The following is a 24,889-nucleotide window of genomic DNA, read 5'->3' on the forward strand; positions in this document are numbered from 1 at the left end:
TCCAATAAAGATGTTAAAAAAATAAAAAATTTTAAAAATAATACATAAATTAATAAAAGGATAGACAAAAGTATACATGGTAACATCTTTTAAAAGAAAGCCAGGGTATCTGTATTAATATAAAAGTATATTTCAGAGCAAAGAATATTACCACTGTTAAAGAGGGTCATCTCACAATAGTAATGGAGTCAGTTCATCACAAGCACATAAAAATCATAAATGATTATGAACATAATTATAGAGCTTCAAATATATGTAGCAAAAAGTAGAACTTCAAGGATAAACAGATAAAACCACAATTATAGTCAAATCCTTTAATACTTCTTCTCAGTAATGAATTAGAACAAATAGAGAATCAGTAAGTGAGTAGAGCACTTGGACAACACTGTAAACCATCTGGGTCAAATTGAAATTAATAGAACATGTCAGAATACTCAGAAAAGCAGCAAAATATACATTCTTCTCAATTACATATGGAACATTTACCAAGATAGATCATTGTTCTAGGCCATAAAACAAGTCAAGATATGTTTAAAAGTATTCAGATCATACAAAGTTTGTGTTCTCTGACAACAATGGAATTAAATTAGCAACCATGACAAAAGGATATCTGCAATATCAAAAAAATATTAGGAAATTGACACACTTCTAAATAATCAATGAGTCAAAAGACAATTCTTAAAAACTAATTAGAAAGTGTTTTGAACTGAAAGAAAATGAGAACAGTACATGTCAAACTTGGCAGTACGCTACTAAAGTGCTATTTAGATGGAAGTTTATAGTGTTCGTCCCCTGTATTAGAAAAGGAGATATGTCTCAAATCAATGATCTCTACTTCCACATTAAGAAAATAGCAAAAAGATGCACAAATTAAACCAAAAGTAACAGAGGAAAGGAAATAGAAAAAAATCATTGTGTAAATTAATGACATAGAAAACAGAAACTGCAGAGAAAATCAGTGAAACCAAATGCTGATTATTTGAGATCAACAAAATTGATAACTCTTTACCCAGACTGACTAAAGATTTTTTTTTTGATTTGCTGAGGAATTTTTCTTTCTTTCTTTCTTTCTTTCTTTCTTCCTTCCTTTCTTTTCTTTTCTTTCTTTCTTTCTTTCTTTCTTTCTTTCTTTCTTTCTTTCTCTTTCTTTCTTTCTTTCTTTCTTTTCTTTCTTTCTTTCTTTCTTTCTTTCTTTCTTTCTTTCTTTCTTTCTTTCTTTCTTTCTTCCTTCCTTCCTTCCTTCCTTTCTTTTCTTTTCTTTCTTTTCTTTTCTTTTCTTTTCTTTTCTTTTCTTTTCTTTTCTTTTCTTTTCTTTTCTTTTCTTTTCTTTTCTTTTCTTTTCTTTCTTTTATTTGGTTGCCCTGAGTTTTAGTTGCAACTCATAGGCTCCTTTTTTTTTTTGAATTTTATTTTATTTTATTTTTTTCTACACTAGGTTCTTATAAGTTATCTATTTTATACATATTAGTGTATGTATCTCAATCCCAATCTCCCAATTCATCCCACCACCACCACCCCACCCGCCGCTTTCCCCCTTGGTGTCCATACATTTGTTCTCTACATCTGTATCTCTATTTCTGCCTTGCAAAGCAGTTCATCTCTCCCATTTTTCTAGATTCCACATATATGCATTAATATATGATACTTGTTTTTCTGTTTCTGACTTACTTCACTCTGTATGACAGTCTCTAGGTCCATCCACGTCTCTACAAATGATCCAATTTCATTCCTTTTTATGGCTGAGTAATATTCCATTGAATATATGCACCACACCTTCTTTATCCTTTCATCTAGACTGACAAAAGATTTTTTTAAAAGCCACAAATTACCAATATTAGGGTTGAGAGAAGTGGACTCACTACCAAGTCTACTGCTATTATAAGGTAAGAAAAGAATGTTTTTCAGACTATACTACAAAGCTACAGTAATCAAGACAGTATGGTACTGACACAAAAACAGATATATAAATCAATGGAACAGAATAGAAAGCCCAGAGATAAACCCACACACATATGGTCACCTAATCAATGACAAAGGAGGCAAGAATATACAATGGAAAAAAGACAGTCTCTTCAATAAGTGGTGCTGGGAAAACTGGACAGCTACATGTAAAAGAATGAAATTAGAACACTCCCTAACACCATACACAAAAATAAACTCAAAATGGACTAGAGACATAAATGTAAGACTGGACACTATAAAACTCTTAGAGGAAAACATAGGAAGAACACTCTTTGACATAAGCCACAGCAAGATCTTTTTTCATCCACCTCCTAGAATAATGGAAATAAAAACAAAAATAAACAAATGGGACCTAATGAAACTGCAAAGCTTTTGCACAGCAAAGGAAACCATAAACAAGATGAAAAGAAAACCCTCTGAATGGGAGAACATATTTGCAAATGAAGAAACTGACAAAGGATTAATCTCCAAAATATACAAACAGCTCAATATCAAAAAAAAAACAACCCAATTAGAAAATTGGCAGAAGACCTAAATAGACATTTCTCCAAAGAAGACATACAGATGGCCAAGAGGCACATGAAAAGATGCTCAACATCACTAATTATTAGAGAAATGCAAACAAAAACTACAATGAGGTACAAGTCAGAATGGGCATCATCAGAAAATCTACAAACAACAAATGCTGGAGAGGGTGTGGAGAAAAGGGAATTCTCTTGCACTCTTGGCGGGAAAGTAAATTGATACAGCCACTATGGAGAACAGTATGGAGGTACCTTAAGAAAACTAGAAATAGAACTACCATATGACCCAGCAATCCCATTACTGGGCTGAGAAAACCATAATTCGAAAAGGTACATGCACCCCAGTGTTCATTGCAACACTATTTACAATAGCCAGGACATGGAAGCAACCTAAATGTCCGTCAACAGAGGAATGGATAAAGAAGATGTTGTACATGTATACAATGGAATATTACTCAGCCATAAGAAGGAACAAAATTATGCCATTTGCAGAGACATGGATGGACCTAGAGACTGTCATACAGAGTGAAGTAAGTCAAAAGGAGAAAAACAAATATCCTATATTAATGCATATGTGTGGAATCTAGAAAATTTGTACAGATTAACCAATTTGCAAACAGAAATAGAGACACAGACATAGAGAACAAACATATGGACACAAAGAGGGGAAAGGGGGGGGATGAACTGGGAGACTGGGACTGACATATATACACTACTATGTATAAAATAGATAACTAATGAGAATCTACTGTATAGCACAGGGAACTCTACTCATTGCTCTTTGGTGACCTTAATGGGAAGGAAATCCAAAAAGGAAGGGATATATTTATATGTATAGCTGATTCACTTTGCTGTACATCAGAAACTAACACAACATTGTAATGCAACTATACTCCAATAAAAATTAATTTTAAAAAAGAAGGTTTTAAACAATTTTTTTAAGTTGAAATATAGTCGATGTACAATATTATGTTACTTTCAGGTGTACAACTTAGTGATTTGACATTTGCATACATTATGAAATTTTCACCACAATTAAGTCTAGTAACTAACCATCTGTCCCCATGCAAGTTATTACAATATTATTGACCATATCCTTTATGCTATCTATTACACCCCTGTGACTTATTTATTTTATAAACAGAGGTTTCTACCTCCTAACCCCCTTAATCTGTTTCATAGTCCCCCCTCCATGACCCACACCCCGGAACTACCAGTTTGTTCTCTGTATTTATGGGTCTATTTCTATCTTGTTGTGTTTGTTTCTTTTGTTTTGTTTTTTAGATTTCACACATAAGTAAGATCATACAGTATTTATCTTAATCTGACTTATTTCACTTAGCATACCCTCTAGATGCATCCATGTTTCACAAATAGCAAGATTTCATTCTGTTTATGGCAGAGCAATTTTCCATTATATTATTTTATGATTATGTCACATCTTTTTTTATCTATTCATCTATCCATGGACACTTAAACTGCTTTCAAATCTTGGCTATTACAGATAATGCTGCAATGAACATTGGTGTGTATATATCTTTTCAAATTAGTGGTTTTGTTTTCTTTGTGTAAATACCCAGAAGTGAAATTGCTGGATCATATTGCAGTACTATTTTTAACTTTTTGAGAACCTCTATACTGTTTTCCATAGTAACTGCACCAATTTACAATGCTGCCAACACTACACAAGGTTCCCTTTTCTCCACATCCTCACCAACACTTATTGTTGTCTTTTAAACTATAGCCATTCTGACAGTTATGAGGTATTATCTCATTTTGGTGTTAATTTGTATTTCCCTTATGATTAGTGATGCTGAGCACCTTTCATGTGTCTGTTGGCCATCTCTGTGTCTTCCTTGGAAAAATGTCTAATCAGGTTCTCCACCCATTTTTTAATTATTTGTTTTATGATGTTGAGTTGTATGATTTCTTTACATATTTTGGATATTAATCCCTTATTGGATATATAATAGGCAAACATCTTCTCCTATTCAGTAGGCTGCATTTTACTTTTGTTTATAGTTTTCTTTACTGTGCAAAAGCTTTTTAGTTTGATGTAGTACCATTTGTTTGCTTTCGTTTTTGTTGCCCTTGCCTGAGGAGACAGATCTCCCAAAATAATGCTAAAATCCATGTCATAGAGCATACTGACTGTATTTTCTTCTAGGAGTTTTACAGTTTCTGGTCTTATATTTAAATCTTCATCCATTTTGGGTTTATTTTTATATGTGGTGTGAGATTGTATGTGAGTTTGATTTTTTTGTATGTTGCTGTACAGTTTTGCCAACACCATTTACTGAAGAGGCTTTTTCCCCATTGTGTATTCTTGTCTCCTGTGTCTTAGATTAATTGATCATAGAAGTGTGGGTTATTTTGGGGTCCTCTATTCTGTTCTATTTATCTCTGTGTCTGTTTTTGTGCCAGTACCATACTGTTCTGATGACTGTAGCTATGTAGTAGTGTTTGAAATCAGGGAGCATAATTCCTCCAGCTTTGTTCTTATGATTGTTTTGGCTATTTGGGGTATTTTGTATTTTCATACAAATTTTAGAATTACTTGTTCTGTAAAAAAATGCCATTGGCAATTTTTTTAATGTTTCTTAAATTTTATTGGAGTATAGTTGACTTACAATGTTGTGTTAGCCATTGGTATTTTGATATGGATTGCGTTGAATCTATATATTGCCTTGCATAATGTGGTCATTTTAACAACATTAATTCTTCCAATCCATAAGCATGGTATATCTTTCCAATTTTTGTGTTGTCTTCAAGCTCTTTCATCAGTGTCTAATATTTTTCAAGTCTTGACCTTTTTGGTTAGATTTATTCCTAGATATTTAATCTTTTTATGCAATTGTAAATGGGATTTTTTCTTAATTTCTCTTTCTGATAGTTCATTATTAGTGTATAGAAAAGCAACAGGTTTCTTTATATTAACTTTGCTTCCTGCAACTTTACTGAATTCATTTATTTGTTGTAATGGTTTTTGTTTTCTGGTGTTTTGGGGGTGTTTTGTTTGTTTGTTTGTTTGTTTGGTGGAGTCAGTAGTCTATAGGATTTTCTATGTATAGTTTCATGTCACCTGTAAGCAGTGACAGTTTTACTTCTTCCTTTCCAATTCGGATTCCTTCTATTTCTTTTCATATTTGATTTCCATGGCTTCTATTACTACATTGAATAAAAGTTGTGACAGTGGGCATCCTTGTCTCATTCTTGATCTTAGAAGAAATGCTTTTAGCTTTTCACAGTTGAATTTGGTGTTGACTGTGGGTTTGTCATACATGCTGTTTATTATGTTGAGGTATGTTCCCTCTATACCTACTTCGTTAAGAGTTTTTATCATGAAAGTATGCTGAATCTTGTCAAAAGCTTTTTCTGCATGTATTGAGATGATCATAATATAATTTTTATTCTTCAGTTTGTTAATGTAGTGTATCACATCAATTGATTTCAGAATATTGAACCATTTTTACATCCCTGGATTAATCCCACTTGATCATGGTGTATGATCCTTTTAATGTATTATTGCATTTGGTTTGCTAATATTTTGTTGAGGAATTTTGCATCTATGTTTATCAGTGACATTAGTCTGTAATTTTCTTTTTGTGTGGTGTCTTTGGTTTCTGGTATCCATGCAATGCAACCTTTGGAATGATTTCAGAACCATTCCTTCTTCTTCAATTTTTGGGAATAATTTTAGAAAGATAGATGTTAACTTTTCTTTAAATGTTGATAAAATTCACATGTAATTTTTTTTGTTTGTTTATTAGGAGTTTTTTAAATTCCTGATTCAAATTAATTACTGGTAATTGGTCTGTTTATACACTCTTCCTGATTCATTCTTGGGTAGTTGTAAGTTCTAGGAGTGTATCCAATTTTTCTATATTGTCCATTCCATTGGTGTGTAATTGTTAATAGTAATCTCTTATGCTCCTTTTTGTTCCTGTGGTATCAGTTGTCACTTCTCTTTTGTTTCTGATTTTATTGATTTGGGCTATCTCGTGTTTTTTTCTAATGAGTCTGGCTAAAGCTTTATCAATTTTGTTTATCTTTTCAGAGAGCTAACTCTTAGTTTCATTGATCTTTCCTATTGCCTTTTTAGTCTCTGATTTTATTTATTTATGCCCTGATCTTCACTATTTCTTTCCTTCTACAAACTTTAGGCTTTGTTTATTCTTCTTTTTCGAGTTCTTTTTGGTGTAAAGTTAGATCATTTGAGATTTTCCTTGTTTCCCAAGGTAAGCTTGTATCTCTTTAAAGTTCCCTCTTAGAACTGCTTTTGCTGTATCCCATAGGTTTTGGATCATTGTGTTTTTGTTTTCATTTGTATCCAGATTTGTTATTTCCTCTTTTATTTCTTTAACCCATTGGTTGTTTAATAGCATGTTGTTTAGTCTCCATGTGTTTATGTTTTTTACAGTTTTGTTTTAATTATAGTTGATTTCTAGTCTCATACCATTGTGGTTGAAAAAGATGCTTGATATGATTTCAGTCTTCTTCAATGTATTGAGACTTGTTTTCTGCTCTAGCTTGTGATCTATCCTGGGGAATTTTCTATGTGTACTTGAAAAGAATGGGTGTTCTGCTATTTGGGGATGCAATGTTTTGTGTATATCTATTAATTCCATATGGTCTAATGTTTCATTTAAGGCCAGGGTTTCCGTGTTGTTTTTCTGTCTAGATGATCTATCTGTTGATATAACTGAGGTCTTAAAGTCCCCACTTTTATTACATTACTGTCAGTTTCTCTCTTATGTGTGTTAATATTTGCTTTATGTATTTAGGTGCTCCTACTTTGGGTGTATATATATTGACATTAGTTATATCTTCTTCTTGGACTGATCCCTTTATCATTATGTAATGTCTTTCTTTGTCTCTTTTAAAACTCTTTGTTTTAAAGTCTATTTTGCCTGCTATAAATATTGTACCTCAGCTTTCTTTTTATTTCCATTTGAAAGAAATACCTTTTTCCATCCCCTCACTTTCAGTTTGCATGTGTCTTTAGATATGAAGTGAGTCTCTTGTAAATAGCTTATATATGGGTCTTATTTTTGTATTCATTTAGCTACTCTATGTCTTTTGATTGGAGCATTTAGTCCATTTATGTAATATTGATAAGTATGTACTTATTGCCATTTTGTTGTTTTCCACTTGTTTTTGTAGTTCTTTTTTGTTCCTTTCTTCTTCTTTTGTTCACTTTCCTTGTGATTTGATGACTATCTTTAGTGTTATGTTTGTATTCCTTTTGTGTGTGTATCTATTATAGGTTTTTGGTTTGCAGTTACCATGAGGTTCATATATAACAACCTATATATAGGTGTGTGATTATTTTAAGTTGATGGTCTAAAATTGAGCACATTCTAACCAACCTACCTTTTTACCCACCCCCTTTTTAAAATGTTTTTGACGTCTTTTTTACATCTTTTTGTTTATGTATCCCTTAACTACTTATTGTGGATATAGATTATTTTTCTACTTTTATCTTTAAACCTTCCTAATAGCTTTATAAGTGGCTGATCTACTATCTTGACTGTATGTTTGCCTCTACCAGTGAGATTTATCCTTTTACGATTTTTATATTTCTAGTTGTAGCCTTTTCTTTTCCATTTAGAGAAGTTTCTTTAACATTTCTTATAAAGCCAGTTTAGTGGTGCTGAACTCTTTTATCTTTTGTTTGTCTGTAAAAGTCTATTCCTCCTTCAAATCTAAATTATAGCCTTGCCAGGTATTTTTGGTTGTACATTTTTTTCTTTCATCTCTTTCAATATATTGTGCCGGTCCCTTCTGGCCTGTAACATTTATCCTGAAAAGTCAGGTAATTTTCTTATGGTAGTTCCCTTGTATATAACTAGTTGCTTTTCTCTTGATGCTTTTAAGATGCTCTCCTTATCTTTAATTTTTTATCATTTTAATTATACTTTGTCTTGCTCTTCATCTTGTTTGGGACTCTCTGTTCTTCCTGGACCTGAATGTCTGTATCTTTTCTCAGGTTAGTGAAGTTTTCTGCTCTTATTTCTTCAAAAATTCTCTGCCCCTTTCTTTCTCTCTTCTCCTCCCTTCTCTCTTCTCCCCAATAATGCAAGTGTTAGTATGCTTGATGTTGTCCAAGAGGTCTCTTAAAGTATCCTCATTTTTTAATTCTTTTCTTTCTTCTGTTCAGTTCATGAGGTTTTCACTACTCTGTCTTCCTGATCACTGATTTGTTCCTCTGTATCATCTAATCTACTGTTGATTCCTTCTAGGCTATTTTTTAATTTCAGCTATTGTATTCTTCTGCTGTGTTTGGTTCTTTTTTATATTTTGTAACTCTGTTGAAATTCTTACTGTGTTCATTCATTCTTCTCCCAAATTCATTGAACATTTTATATTCATTATCTTGAACACTTTATCAGATATATTGCTTTTCTCCACTTCACTTCATTTTATTTCTGGGATTTTGCTGTGTTTCTTCATTTGGAACATATTCCTCTGTCTCATTTTCCCAATTCTTTGTTGTTTACTTCTATGTGTTAAGTAGGTCAGTTATGTTTCCTGATCTTATAGAAGTGGCTTTACGTAGGAGACATTCTATGGGGCCCAGCAGCACACCCCTCTGGTCACCAGAACTATATGCTTTAGTGGTAGCCCTGATGTAGGCTGAATACACACTTCTGTTGTGGTGGGGCTGACTACTATGAGTGTGCTGGTCAGTGGGCCTGGCACCTCGCCAAGTTGGCTGTGAGGCTGCTCTTTGGTTGGTGGCTGTGGGCCCACTGGAGAGCAGGGTAGGCTTCCTGCTCAGTTAGCTGTGTGGCCCAATGGGTATGGGGCTTCTGCAGCCCATTGGAGGACAGGGCTGGGTTTCTGTGTAGCCATCTGCATGGATCAGGTGAGCTCTTTGCTGGAGTCAACCTGTTTCACAGTGGGGCCATGTTAAACAACTTTAAATACAAAGTTAAAACAAATTTACACAAACTACCAAAGCTTCCCTAAGACACATAGGTAACATGAATACCCCTGTATCAATTAAAGAAATTGAATTTGTTATTTAAAAACCTTCCCACAAAGAAAACTTTAGGCCAAGAGTATTTCACCAGTGAATTCTATGATATATTTTTAAAATAAATGACACCATTTCTTAACTCTTTCAGAAAATTGAAGGGGGGGGGACACTTCCCAATTTATTCTATGAGGCCAGCATTATGTGATACCACAACCAAGAATAACACATTACAAGAATATAAAACTGCAGACCAATATCTCTTATAAACAAAGATTTAAAACTTATAAACAAAGTTTTAGTAAACCAGGTCCAAAAATATATAAAAAGGAAAATACATCATGACCAAGTGGGATTTATCTTAGGAATGAAAGAATGATTTACAAGAGAAAGTCAATCAACGTAATTCACCTTATTAGAAAATAACAAAAGAAAAACTATATGATCACCTCAATAGGTGCATAAAAGCATTTGACAAAATCCAACATACACAATTGATTTTAAAAATCAGCAAATTAAGAATAAAAGAGAACTTTCTCAACTTAACAAGGAACCTTTATGAAAAACCTTAAGATAGCATTGTATAATGGTAAAAGACTATTTAGTCTGCTCAGATTTAATGTAATTATTGCTGTTGTTGGTTAAACTTACCATTTGGTATTTGTCTTCTATTAACACCATTTGTTCCTTTGTTTCTTTCTTCCCTTTCTTGCTTAAAATAAAGAACAAGGTGAGAATGTTTGCCCACACCACTTCTATTCAACATTGTACTGACAGTTCTAACAGGTGCAATGAATTAAGAAACAAGTAAAAGGAATCTGTATTGAAAAGGAAAGTGTCTTTATTCAAACATTATTAGATGTAGAAAAGCTTATGAAATCTATTTTTCAAAAAGCTATCAGGGCTAATAAGTGTGTTTACCAGATTGCAGTGTACACGATCAATGTATAAAAATCAATTTCATTTTTATATGAAATATAACAAGTTAATTTTGTATATGAAATATATAAACATATAAATGAACAATCATAAATTGAAATTTTAAAAAATACTGTTTAAAATAGATTCAAAAATATTAAATACTTAGGGGTAAATCTGACAAAAGATGTGCAAATATATACACTTAAAAACTACATACATTATTGAGCAAAGTAAAAGACTTACATGGGCAGATGTATCATGTTCATAGGTGGAAAAAACTCAATATTGTTAAAATGTCAATTCTTGAGAAATGCAGCACAACTTCTATTTAAATCCTAGCAGGCTTCTATAGAAATTGAGAATTTGATTCTAAAAGTCATATGGCAATTCAGGGTAGAACAAAAAACTTATCTAGAAATAAATGCCACTAAAAATGTATGAGATCTTGGTTGGAATGCAGAATATTTTAAAATTTTTAAATCCTTCCTAAACTTATCTATAGATTTGATGCAGTGTTACTTTGTGGAAATCAGAAAATGATTCTAAAAGGTATATGATGGAGTAAAGGGCTGAGGGTTAGGAGAGGGTTGGGGCAAAGGATTTCTTCTACCATGTATCAAAATTTATTATAAAGCTATAGTAATTAAGACATTATAAATTATTTATAGCTGCCTTTTTTCATTTACTTCCACATCTCACCCTCTCCAACCTTTAGTGTGTCCAGTCATTATTGTTTTTTTTAATAAATTTATTTATTTATTTATTTATTTATTTTTGGCTGTGTTGGGTCTTTGTTTCTGTGAGAGGGCTTTCTCTAGTTGCGGCGAGCGGGGGCCACTCTTCATCGCGGTGCGCTGGCCTCTCAATATCACAGCCTCTCTTATTGCGGAGCACAGGCTCCAGGCGCGCAGGCTCAGTAGTTGTGGCTCACGGGCCCAGTTGCTCCACGGCATGTGGGATCCTCCCAGACCAGGGCTCGAACCCGCGTCCCCTGCATTGGCAGGCGGATTCTCAACCACTGCACCACCAGGGAAGCCCCCTCCAGTCATTATTATTTAAACTCTTTTAGCAGGTGTGAAGTGATATTTCATTTGGTTTTATTTATATATAATAATATAGCTGCACTAGCTTTCTTATGTTTCACGCTTATATGATGTAAGTTTTTCTATTATTTTACTATCAACCTGTCTGTGACTTTATATTTCTTGTAAACTGCATATAGGGTCTTGCTTTTTCTCCAGTGTGACAATATCTGCCTTCAAATTTTAATAGTTAGTTCACTTAAATTTAATATAACTATTGCTAAGGTTGGGGTTAAGTCTACCATCTTAGCATTTGTTTTCTATTAATGCCTCTTGTTCTTTGTTCCTTTGTTTCTTGTCTTCCTCTGGATGAATCATGTATTTTTCAGTATTTCTATGTTGTCTCCTATATTGATTTTTTTAATTCAAAATTATTTTTTAGTAGTTGCACTTGACTTTACAATAATCATCTTTAATTTATCAGAATCTAAATTTAAATAAAACTTACTTCACAACAGTGTAAAAACCTTATAACTATACAACTCCATTTATACCCCACCCATCCTTTGTACTCTGGTCTCATATTTATTTCTAAATATGCTATAAATCCCAAAATACCTTGTTAATATTTTTGCTTTAAAAAGTCAATTGTGATAAAGATATATAGATATAAACTGATAGCAAAATAAGTTTTTTATATATACCTTCCTGTGTGCACTTTATTTCTGTCTGCACATCCAGTGTTCCTCCTGGTTTCATTTCCCTTCAACCTGAAGAACGTCTTTAAAATTTCTTGTATTGCAGGTTCTCTCAGCATTTGTCTGTATCAAAGTGTCTTTATTTTTTTGCCTTCATTTTTGAAGGACATTTTCCACCGAATACAGAATTATAGGATGACAGGTGGTTTTTGTTGTTTTTCAATTGTTTTTAAAGCAATTTATAAAGACATCATTCCATTATCTTATGGCTTTCATCATTTTTGGTAAGAAGTGAGTCATTATTCATGTTACTGTTCTCAAATATATAATGTGTCTTTTTACTTGTTGCTGCTTTAGGGTTTTCCCTTTATCTTTGGTTTTCAGCACTTTTATTATGTGCCCAAGTGTAATTTCCTTTGTATTTATCCTGTTTGAGGTTCAGTTGAACTTCTTGGATTTCTGGGATTATGTCTTTCATTAATTTTTGGTGTTCTTGGACATTATTTCTTCAAATACTTTTTCAGCACCATTCTCTTTTTCCTCTTCTTGGATTCCAAAAACATATATATGAGACCATTTAATATAGTCCCACAGATCTCAGATGACCTGTTAATTTTTTTTCAACTCTGCTTTTCTTCTTTGTATTTCAGTTTGGTTACATGCTATTAACCTCTCTTCAAATTCATTGCTCTTTTCCTCTTCTTTTCTCAGTTTACTCTTAAATCCATCTAATAATTTCTTTATTCCTGGTATCATATTTTTAATTTCTAGCATTTCCATTCTGGTTTTTTTTATCATTTACGTATCTTGGCTGTAATTCCCCATCTCTGCATTCTTGTTGCCCATATTTCCACTAGATCTTCTGTGTTTTATCATAGCTATTTTCTTTTTTACCATGCCTGGTATCTTAGCACTGACAGGATTCCAGAGATCTCTTCATATTTCACAATTGAATCACCAGCTTTCCAAACCCTAGAAGAGCCATCTCTGCTCTAGAGTCTAGCTGCCAGCTCTTTTTTTTTTTTTTTTTCTTAATCACTGAAGATTTCTCTTTCCTCTCTCATCAGCCCCTAGATTTTCTTGCCTTGGGAGATCTCTATCTCTCTCTCCTGATTCCCTGACCCCAATATAGCATGGAGACTGCTTTATACTTTCAGTAAAGGCCACACATATCTCAGAGGGAGAGTTTTTCTCAGTTTATCCTACTCCCTGTCTATGGTAGCTGAGCATCCAGAATGCTAATGGATTTCTCTCAACTTTGCTGCCTTGCTGCCTGCCTCCTCCCCATCTTCAGGAGGTTACTGCTTTATATTTGGGAGAGACCCTGAATGCATCAGAGGGATTACTCAGCTTTCCTGCTTTGCCCCAAGACCTTGGCTTACTGTACCCAAGCACTAAGTGAAGATCTATAGGAAAGAGTTTTGGGTGGGTGAAATCTCATTCCATGTCTGGGGCTAATTGGAATTCCCATCTATCGTGTTTATGACAAATTCCCCTTCCCATCCCTCTGCCAAGAATAGTGAGAATAGCTGTGTCTTTTCTATAAAGGGCTCATCATTTTGTTTCTAATCTATTTCCCTTTTGAGAATTGTTTCACACTCGTTTTTAGCAACAGAAGTTCTAGGCTTTAAATTGAATCTTTGTTTGGTAAAATGTCTTTTTACCCCAAATGGTCTCTTTTCTTAAATTATCAGTTCGATTTCTGTCTACATCCTGTTTGAGTATAGACTAAATATTTGTACATTAAATAGATACACAAATTTATTTAGGGAGACAAGATGTGCACAAAAGACTCCTGTTGATTGTCATGGACATAGAAGTTACATTTTAACTAAAACTCTTTAAGAATTAGAAACAGCTGGGGAGGGGAAACAGGGGGAAAGGGAGACCTTGGCTCCCTGAATGAAATTATGCCCACTGAATTTCAAACATAGCAGTCTGTGCATGGCCTTCCTCTCTAAGAGTGTCCATAAAATGGTAGTATTGTTTTGTCTCAGGTTTTAAGTTCTCTCTTCTCTTTAGCCAAGGAAGTTTGAATTCCAAAAATAATGTTTGAAGTATCCTTATTTTTTTTTCCCTTGGTTATTTATTTTAAATATAGCAGTGTGTACACGTCAATCCCAAACTCCCTAACTATCCCTCCCCTCTATGCTTCCCCCCTGGTAACCATAAGTTTGTTCTCTAAATCTGTGAGTCTGTTTCTGTTTTGTAAATAAGTTCATTTGTATCATTTTTTTTAGATTCCGCATATAAGCAATATCATATGATATTTTCTCTTTCTCTGACTTACTTCACTCAGTATGACAATCTCTACGTCCATTCGTGTTGCTGCAAATGGCATTATTTCATTCTTTTTAATGGCTGAGTAATATTCCATTGTATATATGTACTACATCTTCTTTATCCATTCCTCTGTCTATGTAAGTGTCCTTGTATCTTGACCTTAGTAAACATCAGCGTCAAAGGGGCACTCCTGGCCAAAGTGGATAAATACATAAGAAAAGAGAAGGTTGATGCTCTTTGAGGATTTAAAAGGGAATTAAGAATAATTATTTCTACTGATAGGAAAAGTATATAAAATAATAAAATTACTGAAATATTTATTTTTATGCTTGTGTGTAATATATTTTCATGTAATATATTTCTGTGTCTGAAGTATTAGTCAGAAATATAATAAAAATTAAACCTTAGTAGTTACTGTTTTATTTTTAAATGTAGCAAATTAGAAGATGGGAACGGCTAACACTGTCCCTAAAATCAAAGATTGTCTAATTATTTTCAATTTTGTCACAGGATAAAGGAAGAAGAAGCAGCATGGCAATCTGGACAGAAAATGAGGTTTATCTTGGATATGCTTTGCTTAAATTTGTTAAAATAATAACTACTGAAAAACTGAAAGAACTTCTAAATATGTCATCAGCTGCTACTCTGACTGTACACAATGCTGAGTATACAGGACACCCTTTGGAACTTGCCTTGTTATTAAATTACTGCATTACATGTAACATCATCAAAATGATTTACCTAGTGATATACAATGAAGATACAGAACAGTGGGTATTCCAAGACTTTGCATTAGATGTCACTACTGACACTTTTTTAATTCCAAATTTTATATATTCAGCAATGCCAGAATTAATACTATGGGACAAACATAGGATCTACTATTATTATCATAATTTCACAGATACTGGAGTTTTACAGACACCTACAGAATTTGGAAATCTATCAAGATTATCACATAACAGCACTATTCATGATGTTTTTATGGGTAAGGTATTCTCATTCTGCAAAAATTATTCTAGATTTCGTAATAGATATCTTGCTTATGAAGATGTAATAATTTTAATGGATTAATATATGGTGCTTTTGATAAAGGTGCTGTTTTACTAATTTTAAAATTCTATTAATCTTTAAAATTCTATTAATGTTAAGTAGGATCTCACAAAGCAAAATGGCAAACTCAGATTCTTTTTTCAGAGGTTCATTTTGGTCAATCAGCAGATACATATGCAACTTACATATGCATTTTCAATGTATGTGTTGTTGTATTCATTTCCTAGGGCTCCGATAACAAAGTACCATAAAATGGTACAAACTTAAAACAGCAGAAATTTATTGTCTCAATTCTAAAGGCTAGAAGTCCACATTCAAAGTGTTGGCAGGGCCATACTTCCTCTAAAAGCTAAGGAATCTTTCCTAGCTTCTAGTGACTTGCTGGCAAACCTTGTCATTCCTTGGCTTGCAGCTGCATCATTCCAATTGCTGCCTGTGTCATCACATAGAATTCTTGTGTCTTCACATGGTCATCTTGTTATAAGGACAGCAGGGCCAACCCTATTCCAGTATGACCTCATCTTAAATAATTATATCTATAATGACCCTATTTCCAAATATGGTCACATTCTGAAGTAGTATTTGGAGTTAGAAGTTCGACATATCTTTTTTGAGGGGACACAATTCAATTAATCTATAACAGGTGTTGTAGAGTTAAATAGATCTGTTTTCAAGTCCATGAACATGTCATTTAACATTTCCAAGCCTCAGGTTTCTAATCTAGAATATAGGACTGTCGTGTTGATTAGATAAGGGATTGTATATAAAATGCTTAGAATAATACCTGGCAAGTGGTAAACCTTCAGTTAATAGTAGTTATTCTTCATGTTATTATTCCTGAGGTAGTGTACTAAACATTATAGGAAATGCAAAGAAATAGAAAGTTTAATCCTCAAGGAATCTAGTTAGGAGATAAATTAACCATGAAATTTAAAGTAGATATCACTGTAATTTGTAATTAGTCTTTCTTGACCCCATATCATCCTTCAACTCTCAACCATCCAGTTTTGCTGCTCCCCTTTACAACAAAACTCCAAGGAAGTATTGCCTAGTTTTACTTTTTCCTCTTTCCTCTAATTCTCTCTTGAATCCGCTCTAATCAAATTTTCTCAGAAACTGCCCTTATCAAGAGTTTCAATGACTTCCACTTTTCTAATCCAGTGGCAAATTTTCAGTCATCTTTCATGATCTGGCAGCAGCATTTGAAACAATTCAACATGGCCTTTTTCTTGAAACACTTTTTTTTTCACTGAATTTTAGGGTATCACTTTTTTGGTCTTCCTCCTACTTCACTAGCTATTCCTCCTCAGCCTCTTTTCCATTCTCATCTTCTTAATTCCTAAATGGAGAATTACCTCAGGGTTTGGTTCTCAGACATCTTCTGAACTCTATTTACATTCATTCTTTGCCCTCCATCCATGACCCCTAGCCTGAACTCCAAACTACTATTTCCTACTACCTTCTTGATACCTTCACTTGGATGACTAGTGGGCATCTCAGACTAACTACCCAAAACTGAATCCTTGTTTCCCTCACCCACACTTCAACCTGCTTCTTCCCTAGTCCTCCCCTATCGAATAAACAGCATTTCTTTTCTTCCAGCACAAACCATCACCTCATCCTTGAATCCTCCCCTTTTACGTCCCACGAATAAGCCATTATCAAATCCTGTTGGCTGTATCTAAAAAGTGTATCTAATATCTAACCTTTTTTCACCATTCCCACTCCAGTTCAAGCCCCTATCCTCTCTAGCCCGTACATACAAGAGATTTTTAAGTGGTCTCTCATCTTTTATCCTTGAGTCCACATCCCTAACCAGAGTCCACCTAGCAGCCAGAGTGTGCCTTTGAAAATATATGCAAAATCATATTATTCCTCTGCTTAAAACCCTTATTTGGCTTCTTATATCACTCAGAATAAAATCTAAAACCTTTAGCATCACCTGAAAAACAATATGTGATCTGGCCCAGGACTCTGATGTCATCTCCTATCCCTCGACCCTTTGTTCAGTGTTACTTAGCCAGACTGGCCTCTTTGCTATTCCTTGGATATCTACTGTTTCCCTGGATATCTACTGCCAAGAATATTCCTCACTTTGATATCTACATAACTCTTATACTTAATTCAGGTCTAAGTCCAAATGTCACCTTATCAGAGAGCTCTTCCCTGACCCTGACCTAACTCCCCTGCTCTGCCCCTTACACTTCTTTATTTTGTTCACAGCACTTATCATCACCTAACAAATGATATGTGTACTTATTTGTTAGCTGAATCTTCCACCAAAAAAAAAGGTCTGCATGACTTCGTTATATTTGCTGCTTTACCCACAATATCTAGAACAGTATATAATAAGTACTTTTTGGAATAAATAATTGAAAAATATTCATTGAGCACCACTATTTGTGAGGCATTCTGCTAGGGGTTGGAGATATAGTGGTAATTTGAACACAATTCCCACCCTCCCAGAGTTTACAAAATTGCATAGAATAAAGACAAGTTAACATGCAAATAGAGCAACATGTTTAATTCTATGATAGAGACAATATAGGATGCTGCAGAAACACACAGATTGAGTACCTTACCCAAATTGGGAGACATGGAAGTAGGGAAGGCTACCTTGAGGTAGGGAAGTGGTATCTAAACTGAGATCTGCTGAATAAGCCAGGGTTAGACAGTGAAGACAATTGATGGGATTGGTGTGACCAGTGACCCAGAGACAGAGATGACAGGATACTTTCCAGAACTTGAAAGATAAACTGCAGAAACAGAGTTCTGCAGAGAGAAAAGGGATGAGTCTCTTCTGGAGAAATAGAGTCCAGATTATTAAAGACTTCAAAAGTCGTATGAAGAAATTGGACCTTCTTCTAAGGCCTCTAGGGGGTTCTAAAGAGTTTTAAGCAAGAGAGAAGCAGGATATTTGTGTTTTTAAAAGACCATAGTGAAAAGAAGATAAGGTCAGAATGATAAATTGGGGATAGATTTTAGAGGACCTTAAAGTTTGAATATTGTACTGAAAGCCATTCAGAAATGCTGAAATAAAAAGTTTAAACAGTTTATAAGTATATGAGATATGAAGTTAAAGGTCCTCAGCCTTCACTATTTCCATTTCTCAGATAACCCACTATTAACAAGTTCCTGTGAATTTATCCAGACTTTTTTAAAAGCAAATTCAAAATATAACAGGTGAACTCAGACAAGATGACAGAGTAGAAGGACCTGAGCTCACTACTCTCACAAGCACACCAAAATTACAACTATTTACAGAACAACTATTGATGAAAAAGACCAGAACCTGCCAGAAAAGATCTACAACTAAAGATATAAAGGAGGAACCACAATGAGACTGGTAGGAGGGACGGAGTCACAGTATACTCAAGTCCCATGTTTCTGGGCAGCCCACAAACAGGAGACTAATTATAATTGCAGAGGTTCTCCCCAAGGAGTGAGCGGTCTGAACCCCACATTGTGCTCCCCAGCACCAGATGATGACTCCCCAGAACATTTGGGTTTGAAGGCCAGTGGGGCTTACTTTCAGGAGTTCTGGAGAGCTGTGGGAAATAGAGACCCAGAAAATGTCACCTGCTCCAGGACCCAGAGCAGAAGTTGTAATTTGAAAGGATCCTGGGTCAGACCTACCTGCTGATCTTGGAGAGTCTCCTGGAGAGGCAGGAGTAAAATGGAGCTCATGCTGGGGACACAGACACTGGCCACAGCCATTTTTGAGAGCTCTTTCTACCACATGGACCCTGGTGCTGGCAAGCATCATTTTGGAATTCTCCCTCTAGTTTATTAGCTTCAGGACCCAACCCTGCCCATGCCCAACAGCCTGTAGCCACCACTACTGGGATGCCTTGGGCCAAGCAACTAACTAGGTGGGGACACAGCCCTGCCCACCAGCAGACAGGCTTCCTTAAGACCCCCAGAGCCCACAGCCACTCCTGGACACAGCCCTGCCCATCAGAGGGTCCAGGACCTGGACCCACACACCAGAGCTCAAGCACTAAACCCAGAGCCCCCAAGGCCTTGTAGCCAGAGACCCCAGGATGCAGCTCTACCACCAATGAGCAGGCACCAGCCACCAGAAAGCCTGCTCTAGCCTTGGGACCAGCCTCACCCACCAGTGGGCAGACACTAGCCACAGGACAACCACAGGACAACCACAGCCCACAACCTGGGGACCCAGTGGACCAGCACCAACCTTGTGACCAGCTGGAACCTGAACCTACACATCAGCAGGCCAACACAAGCTTTGGAACACTCTGGACTCCACATCCAGCTGTGTCAGGAACTGGACCCACCCATCAGCAATCTGAAATCAACTCTGGGGCCCCTGGGCCCTGCAGCCAGACCTGAGGACCCAGTTCTGCCCAATAGTAAGCTGGCACTAGCTCCAAGACCTGGATTCACCCACCAGTGGACAGGCATCAATCCCAGGATTTCCTGGACCCTAACCCCACCCACCAGTGAAAAAGCACTAACACCGGGGACCCCTGGGGTTCTGCAGCCCACCACCTCATGATCCGGTTCCACCAACCAGTGGCTGGCAGACTCCTTAAAAGGCAGAGCCTGGCAACCAACTGGATTTGGAGCCAACAAAGCCTACCAAGCCACCCACAGTAGTCAACCCACCACAACAGAAGGTCATATGCAACCCACATAGGGAATGACCCTAGAGTATATAGCTCAGGTTATGAGAGGGAAGTGTGCTACTAGGATGCATAGGACATCTCCTACAAAAGGCCACTTTTCCAAGGTCAGGAAACATAACCTACCATATACAAAGAAATAAAAACAACGTTAGGCAAAATGAAACAACAGAGGAACATGTTCCAAACAAAGGAACAAGATAAAACCCCAGAAAACTAAGTGAAGTGGAAATAGGAAATCTACCCAAGAAAGAGTTCAGTGTAATGATCATAAATATGATCAAAGAACTGGGGAGAAGAATGGATGCACAGAGAGATAAGTTAGAGATTTTTTAACAGAGTTGGAAAATATAAATAACAACCAGAGGTGAGGAATACAGTAATGAAATGAAAAATACACCAGAAGGAACCAACATTAGACTAAATGATACAGAGGAATGGATCAGCAATCTGGAAGACAGAGTAGTGGAAATCACTGATGCTGAGCAGAAAAAAGAATGAAAAGTAATGCGGACAGTTTAAGAAACTTCTGGGATAACATCAAGCATACTAACATTTGCATTATAGGGGTCCCAGAATGAGAAGAGAGAGAGAAAGGGGCCAAGAACACATTTGAAGACATAATAGCTGAAAAGTTCCCTAACCTGGGAAAGAAAACAGACATCCAAGTCCAGGAAGCACAGAGAGTCCCAAATATGGTCAACTCAAAGAGAACCACAAGACACATTGTAATTAAGATGCCAAAACATAAAAATAGAGAATATTAAAAGCAATAAGGGAAAAGCAACAAGTTACATACACAGGAACTCCCATAAGGCTATCAGCTGCCTTTTCAGTAGAACCTCTGTAGGACAGAAGGGAGTGGCATGATATATTTAAAGTGATAAAAAGGAAAAACCTACAAACAAAAATATCCTACCTGGCAAGGATTTCATTCAGATTTGATGGAGAAGTCAAATTTATACAGACAAGCAAAAGGTAAAAGAGTCCTGTACCACCAAACAAGCTTAAAAAGGAATGTTGAAGGGATATCTCTAAGCAAAAAAGAAAAGGCCACAACCAGAAGCATGAAAATTATGAAAGGAAAAAGCTCATCAGTAAAGGCAAATATACAAAAAAAGTTAGAAAATCAACCACATACACAGATAATAGAAAGCTTAAACGATGAAAGTAGTAAAATCATCTATATTCACAATAAGCAGTTATGTGATGCACAAAAAAATTAGATGTAAAATATGATGTCAAAAACAGGAATCACGCAGGGAGGAGAGTACAAATGCAGGTTTGTTAAAATGTGTTTGAAATTCAGAGATCAGCAACTTAAAACAATCACATGTAGATATACATTGTTATAAGTAGACCTCATGGTAAACATAAACCAAAAATCTATAACAGGTACACACACAGAAAAGAGAAAGGAATCCAAACATAACACTAAAGATAGTCATCAAATCACAGGAGAACAAAAGACGAAGAAAGGATCAAAAAGTACTACAAAATAACTGCAAAACAATTAACAAAATGGCAATAAGAACATACATGTCAATAATTACTGTAAATGTGAATGGACTAAATTCTCTAATCAAAAGACATGGCTGAATGGATACAAAAACAAAACACATATATATCCTGCCTACAAGAGAGTCAATTCATATCTAAAGACACACACAGACTGAAAGTGAAGAGGTGGAAAAAGGTATTCCATGCAAATGAAACAAGAAGAAAGCTGGGGTAACAATACTTATATTGGAAAAAATAGACCTTAAGGCAAACACTGTTACAAGAGACAAAAAAGGACATTACATGATGATAAAGAATCAATCCAAGGAGAATATATAACTATTGTAAGTATATATGCACCTAACATAGTAGTACCTAAGCATATAAAGCAACTATTAATATATATAAAAGGAGAGACTGACAGTACCACAATGATAGTGGGGACTTTTAAACCCACTTACATTAAAGGACAGATTATCCAGATGGAAAATTAATAAGGAAACATTGGCCTTAAATAACACATTAGATAGAATTAATAGATATATAGAGAGAGAACTTTCCATCCAAAAGCAGCAGAATACACATACTTTTCAAGTGTACATGGAACATTCTTCAAGAGAGATCACATACTAGGCCACAAAAGAAACCTCTTAATTTAAGAAAACTGAAATCATACCAAGCATCTTTTCTGACCATAACACTATGAGACTAAAAATCAACTACAGGAAAAAACTACAAAAAACACAAACACATGGATTCTAAACAATATGCTACTAAAGAACCAATGATCGCTGAAGAAATCAAGGAGAAAATCAAAAAATACCTGCAGACAAGTGAAAACAAAAACACAACAACCCAAAATCTATGGGAGACAGCAAAAGCAGTTCTAAGAGGGTAGTTTATAATGATACAAGCCTACGTCAGGAAAAAGAAGTATCTAAAATAAAAAACGTAACTTTCCACCTAAAAGATTTAGAGAAAGAAAGATAAAAAATCCGAAAGTTAGTAGAAGGAAACAAATCATAAAAAGCAGAACAGAAATAAATGAAATAGAGATGAAGAAAACAATAGAAAAGATAAAATTAAAAGCTGGTTCTTTGAAAGTTAAACAAAATTGATAAACCTTTAGCCAGACTCATCAAGAAAAAAAGGTAAAGAGCTCAAATCAATAAAGTTAGAAATGAAAAAAGAGAAGCTACAAGTGACACCACAGAAATACAAAGGAGAGAAGCAAGAAGAACTACAATCCTGCAGCCTGTGGAACAAAAACCACATTCACAGAGAGATAGACAAGATGAAAAGGCAGAGGGCTATGTACCAGATGAAGGAACAAGATAAAACCCCAGAAAAACAACTAAATGAAGTGGAGATAGACAACCTTCCAGAAAAAGAATTCAGAATAATGATAGTGAAGATGATCCAGGACCTCGGAAAAAGAATGGAGGCAAAGATCGAGAAGATGCAAGATATGTTTAACAAAGATCTAGAAGAATTAAAGAACAAACAAACAGAGATGAACAATACAATAACTGAAATGAAAAATACACAAGAAGGAATCAATAGCAGAATAACTGAGGCAGAAGAATGGATAAGTGACCTGGAAGCCAGAATGGTGGAATTCACTGCTGCAGAACAGATTTTAAAAAAAGAATGAAAAGAAATGAAGACAGCCTAAGAGACCTCTGGGACAACATTAAACGCAACAACATTCGCATTATAGGGGTCCCAGAAGGAGAAGCGAGAGAGAAAGGACCTGAGAAAATATTTGAAAAGATTATGGTAGAAAACTCCCCTAACATGGGAAAGGAAATAGCCACCCAAGTTCAGGAAGCACAGAGAGTCCCATACAGGATAAACCCAAGGAGAAACACGCTGAGACACATAGTAATCAAATTGGCAAAAATTAAAGACAAAGAAAAATTATTGAAAGAAGCAAGGGAAAAACGACAAGTAACATACAAGGGAACTCCCATAAGGTTAACAGCTGATTTCTCAGCAGAAGCTCTACAAGCCAGAAGGGAGTGGCATGACATATTTATAGTGATGAAAGGGAAGAACCTACAACCAAGATTACTCTACCCAGCAAGGATCGCATTCAGATTTGATAGAGAAATCAAAAGCTTTACAGACAAGCAAAAGCTAAGAGAATTCAGCTCCACCAAACCAGCTCTACAACAAATGCTAAAGGAACTTCTCTAAGTGGGAAACACAAGAGAAGAAAAGGGCCTACAAAGACAAACCCAAAACAATTAAGAAAATGTTAATAGGAACATACATATCAATAATTACCTTAAACGTGAATGGATTAAATGCTCCAACCAAAAGACACAGGCTTCCAGAATAGATACAAAAACAAGACCCATATATTTGCTGTCCACAAGAGGCCCACTTCAGATCTAGGGACACATACAGACTGAAAGTGAGGGAATGGAAAAATATATTCCATGCAAATGGAAATCAAAACAAAGCTGGAGTAGCAATACTCATATTAGATAAAATAGACTTTAAAATAAAGAATGTTACAAGAGACAAGGGAGACACTACATAATGATCAAAGGATCAATCCAAGAAGAAGATATAACAATTATAAATATATATGCACCCAACATAGGAGCACCTCAATACATAAGGGAACTGCTAAGAACTATAAAAGAGGAAATCAACAGTAACACAATAAAGTGGGGGACTTTAACATCTCATTTACACCAATGGACAGATCATCCCAACAGAAAATTAATAAGGAAACACAAGCTTTAAGGACACAATAGACCAGATAGATTTAATTGATATTTATAGGACATTCCATCCAAAACCAGAAGATTACACTTTCTTCTCAAGTGCGCAAGGAACATTCTCCAGGATAGATCACATCTTGGGTCACAAATCAAGCCTCAGTAAATTTAAGAAAATTGAAATCATATCAAGCATCTTTTCTGACCACAGTGCTATGAGATTAGAAATGAATTACAGGGATAAAAACGTAAAAAACACAAACACATGGAGGCTAAACAATACATTATTAAATAACCAAGACATCACTGAAGAAATCAAAGAGGAAATCAAAAAATACCTAGAGACAAATGACAATGAAAACACGATGATCCAAAACCTATGGGATGCGGCAAAAGCAGTTCAAACAAGGAAGTTTATAACTATACAAGCCTACCTCAAGAAACAAAATAATTCTCAAATAAACTATCTATCCTTACACCTAAAGGAACTAGAGAAAGAAGAACAAACAAAACCCAAAGTTAACAGAAGGAAAGAAATCATAAACGTCAAGAGCAGAAATGAATGAAAT

The 24,889-nt window shown here is 35.2% G+C and overlaps 1 protein-coding gene across 1 annotated transcript in view; it reads left to right on the forward strand.

Moving 5' to 3' along the window:
• Positions 1 to 24,889, forward strand: part of CATSPERE (catsper channel auxiliary subunit epsilon) — a 271,733-nt gene that overhangs the window by 149,000 nt on the left and 97,844 nt on the right. The window contains exon 10 of the mRNA XM_068538508.1: positions 14,900 to 15,377. Within this exon, the coding sequence (XP_068394609.1) occupies positions 14,900 to 15,377 (478 nt within the window). The remainder of the gene's footprint in view (positions 1 to 14,899; positions 15,378 to 24,889) is intronic.

This window comes from Eschrichtius robustus, chromosome 3 (genome assembly GCF_028021215.1).
Source record: "Eschrichtius robustus isolate mEscRob2 chromosome 3, mEscRob2.pri, whole genome shotgun sequence".
In the NCBI taxonomy this organism is placed as follows: domain Eukaryota; kingdom Metazoa; phylum Chordata; class Mammalia; order Artiodactyla; family Eschrichtiidae; genus Eschrichtius; species Eschrichtius robustus.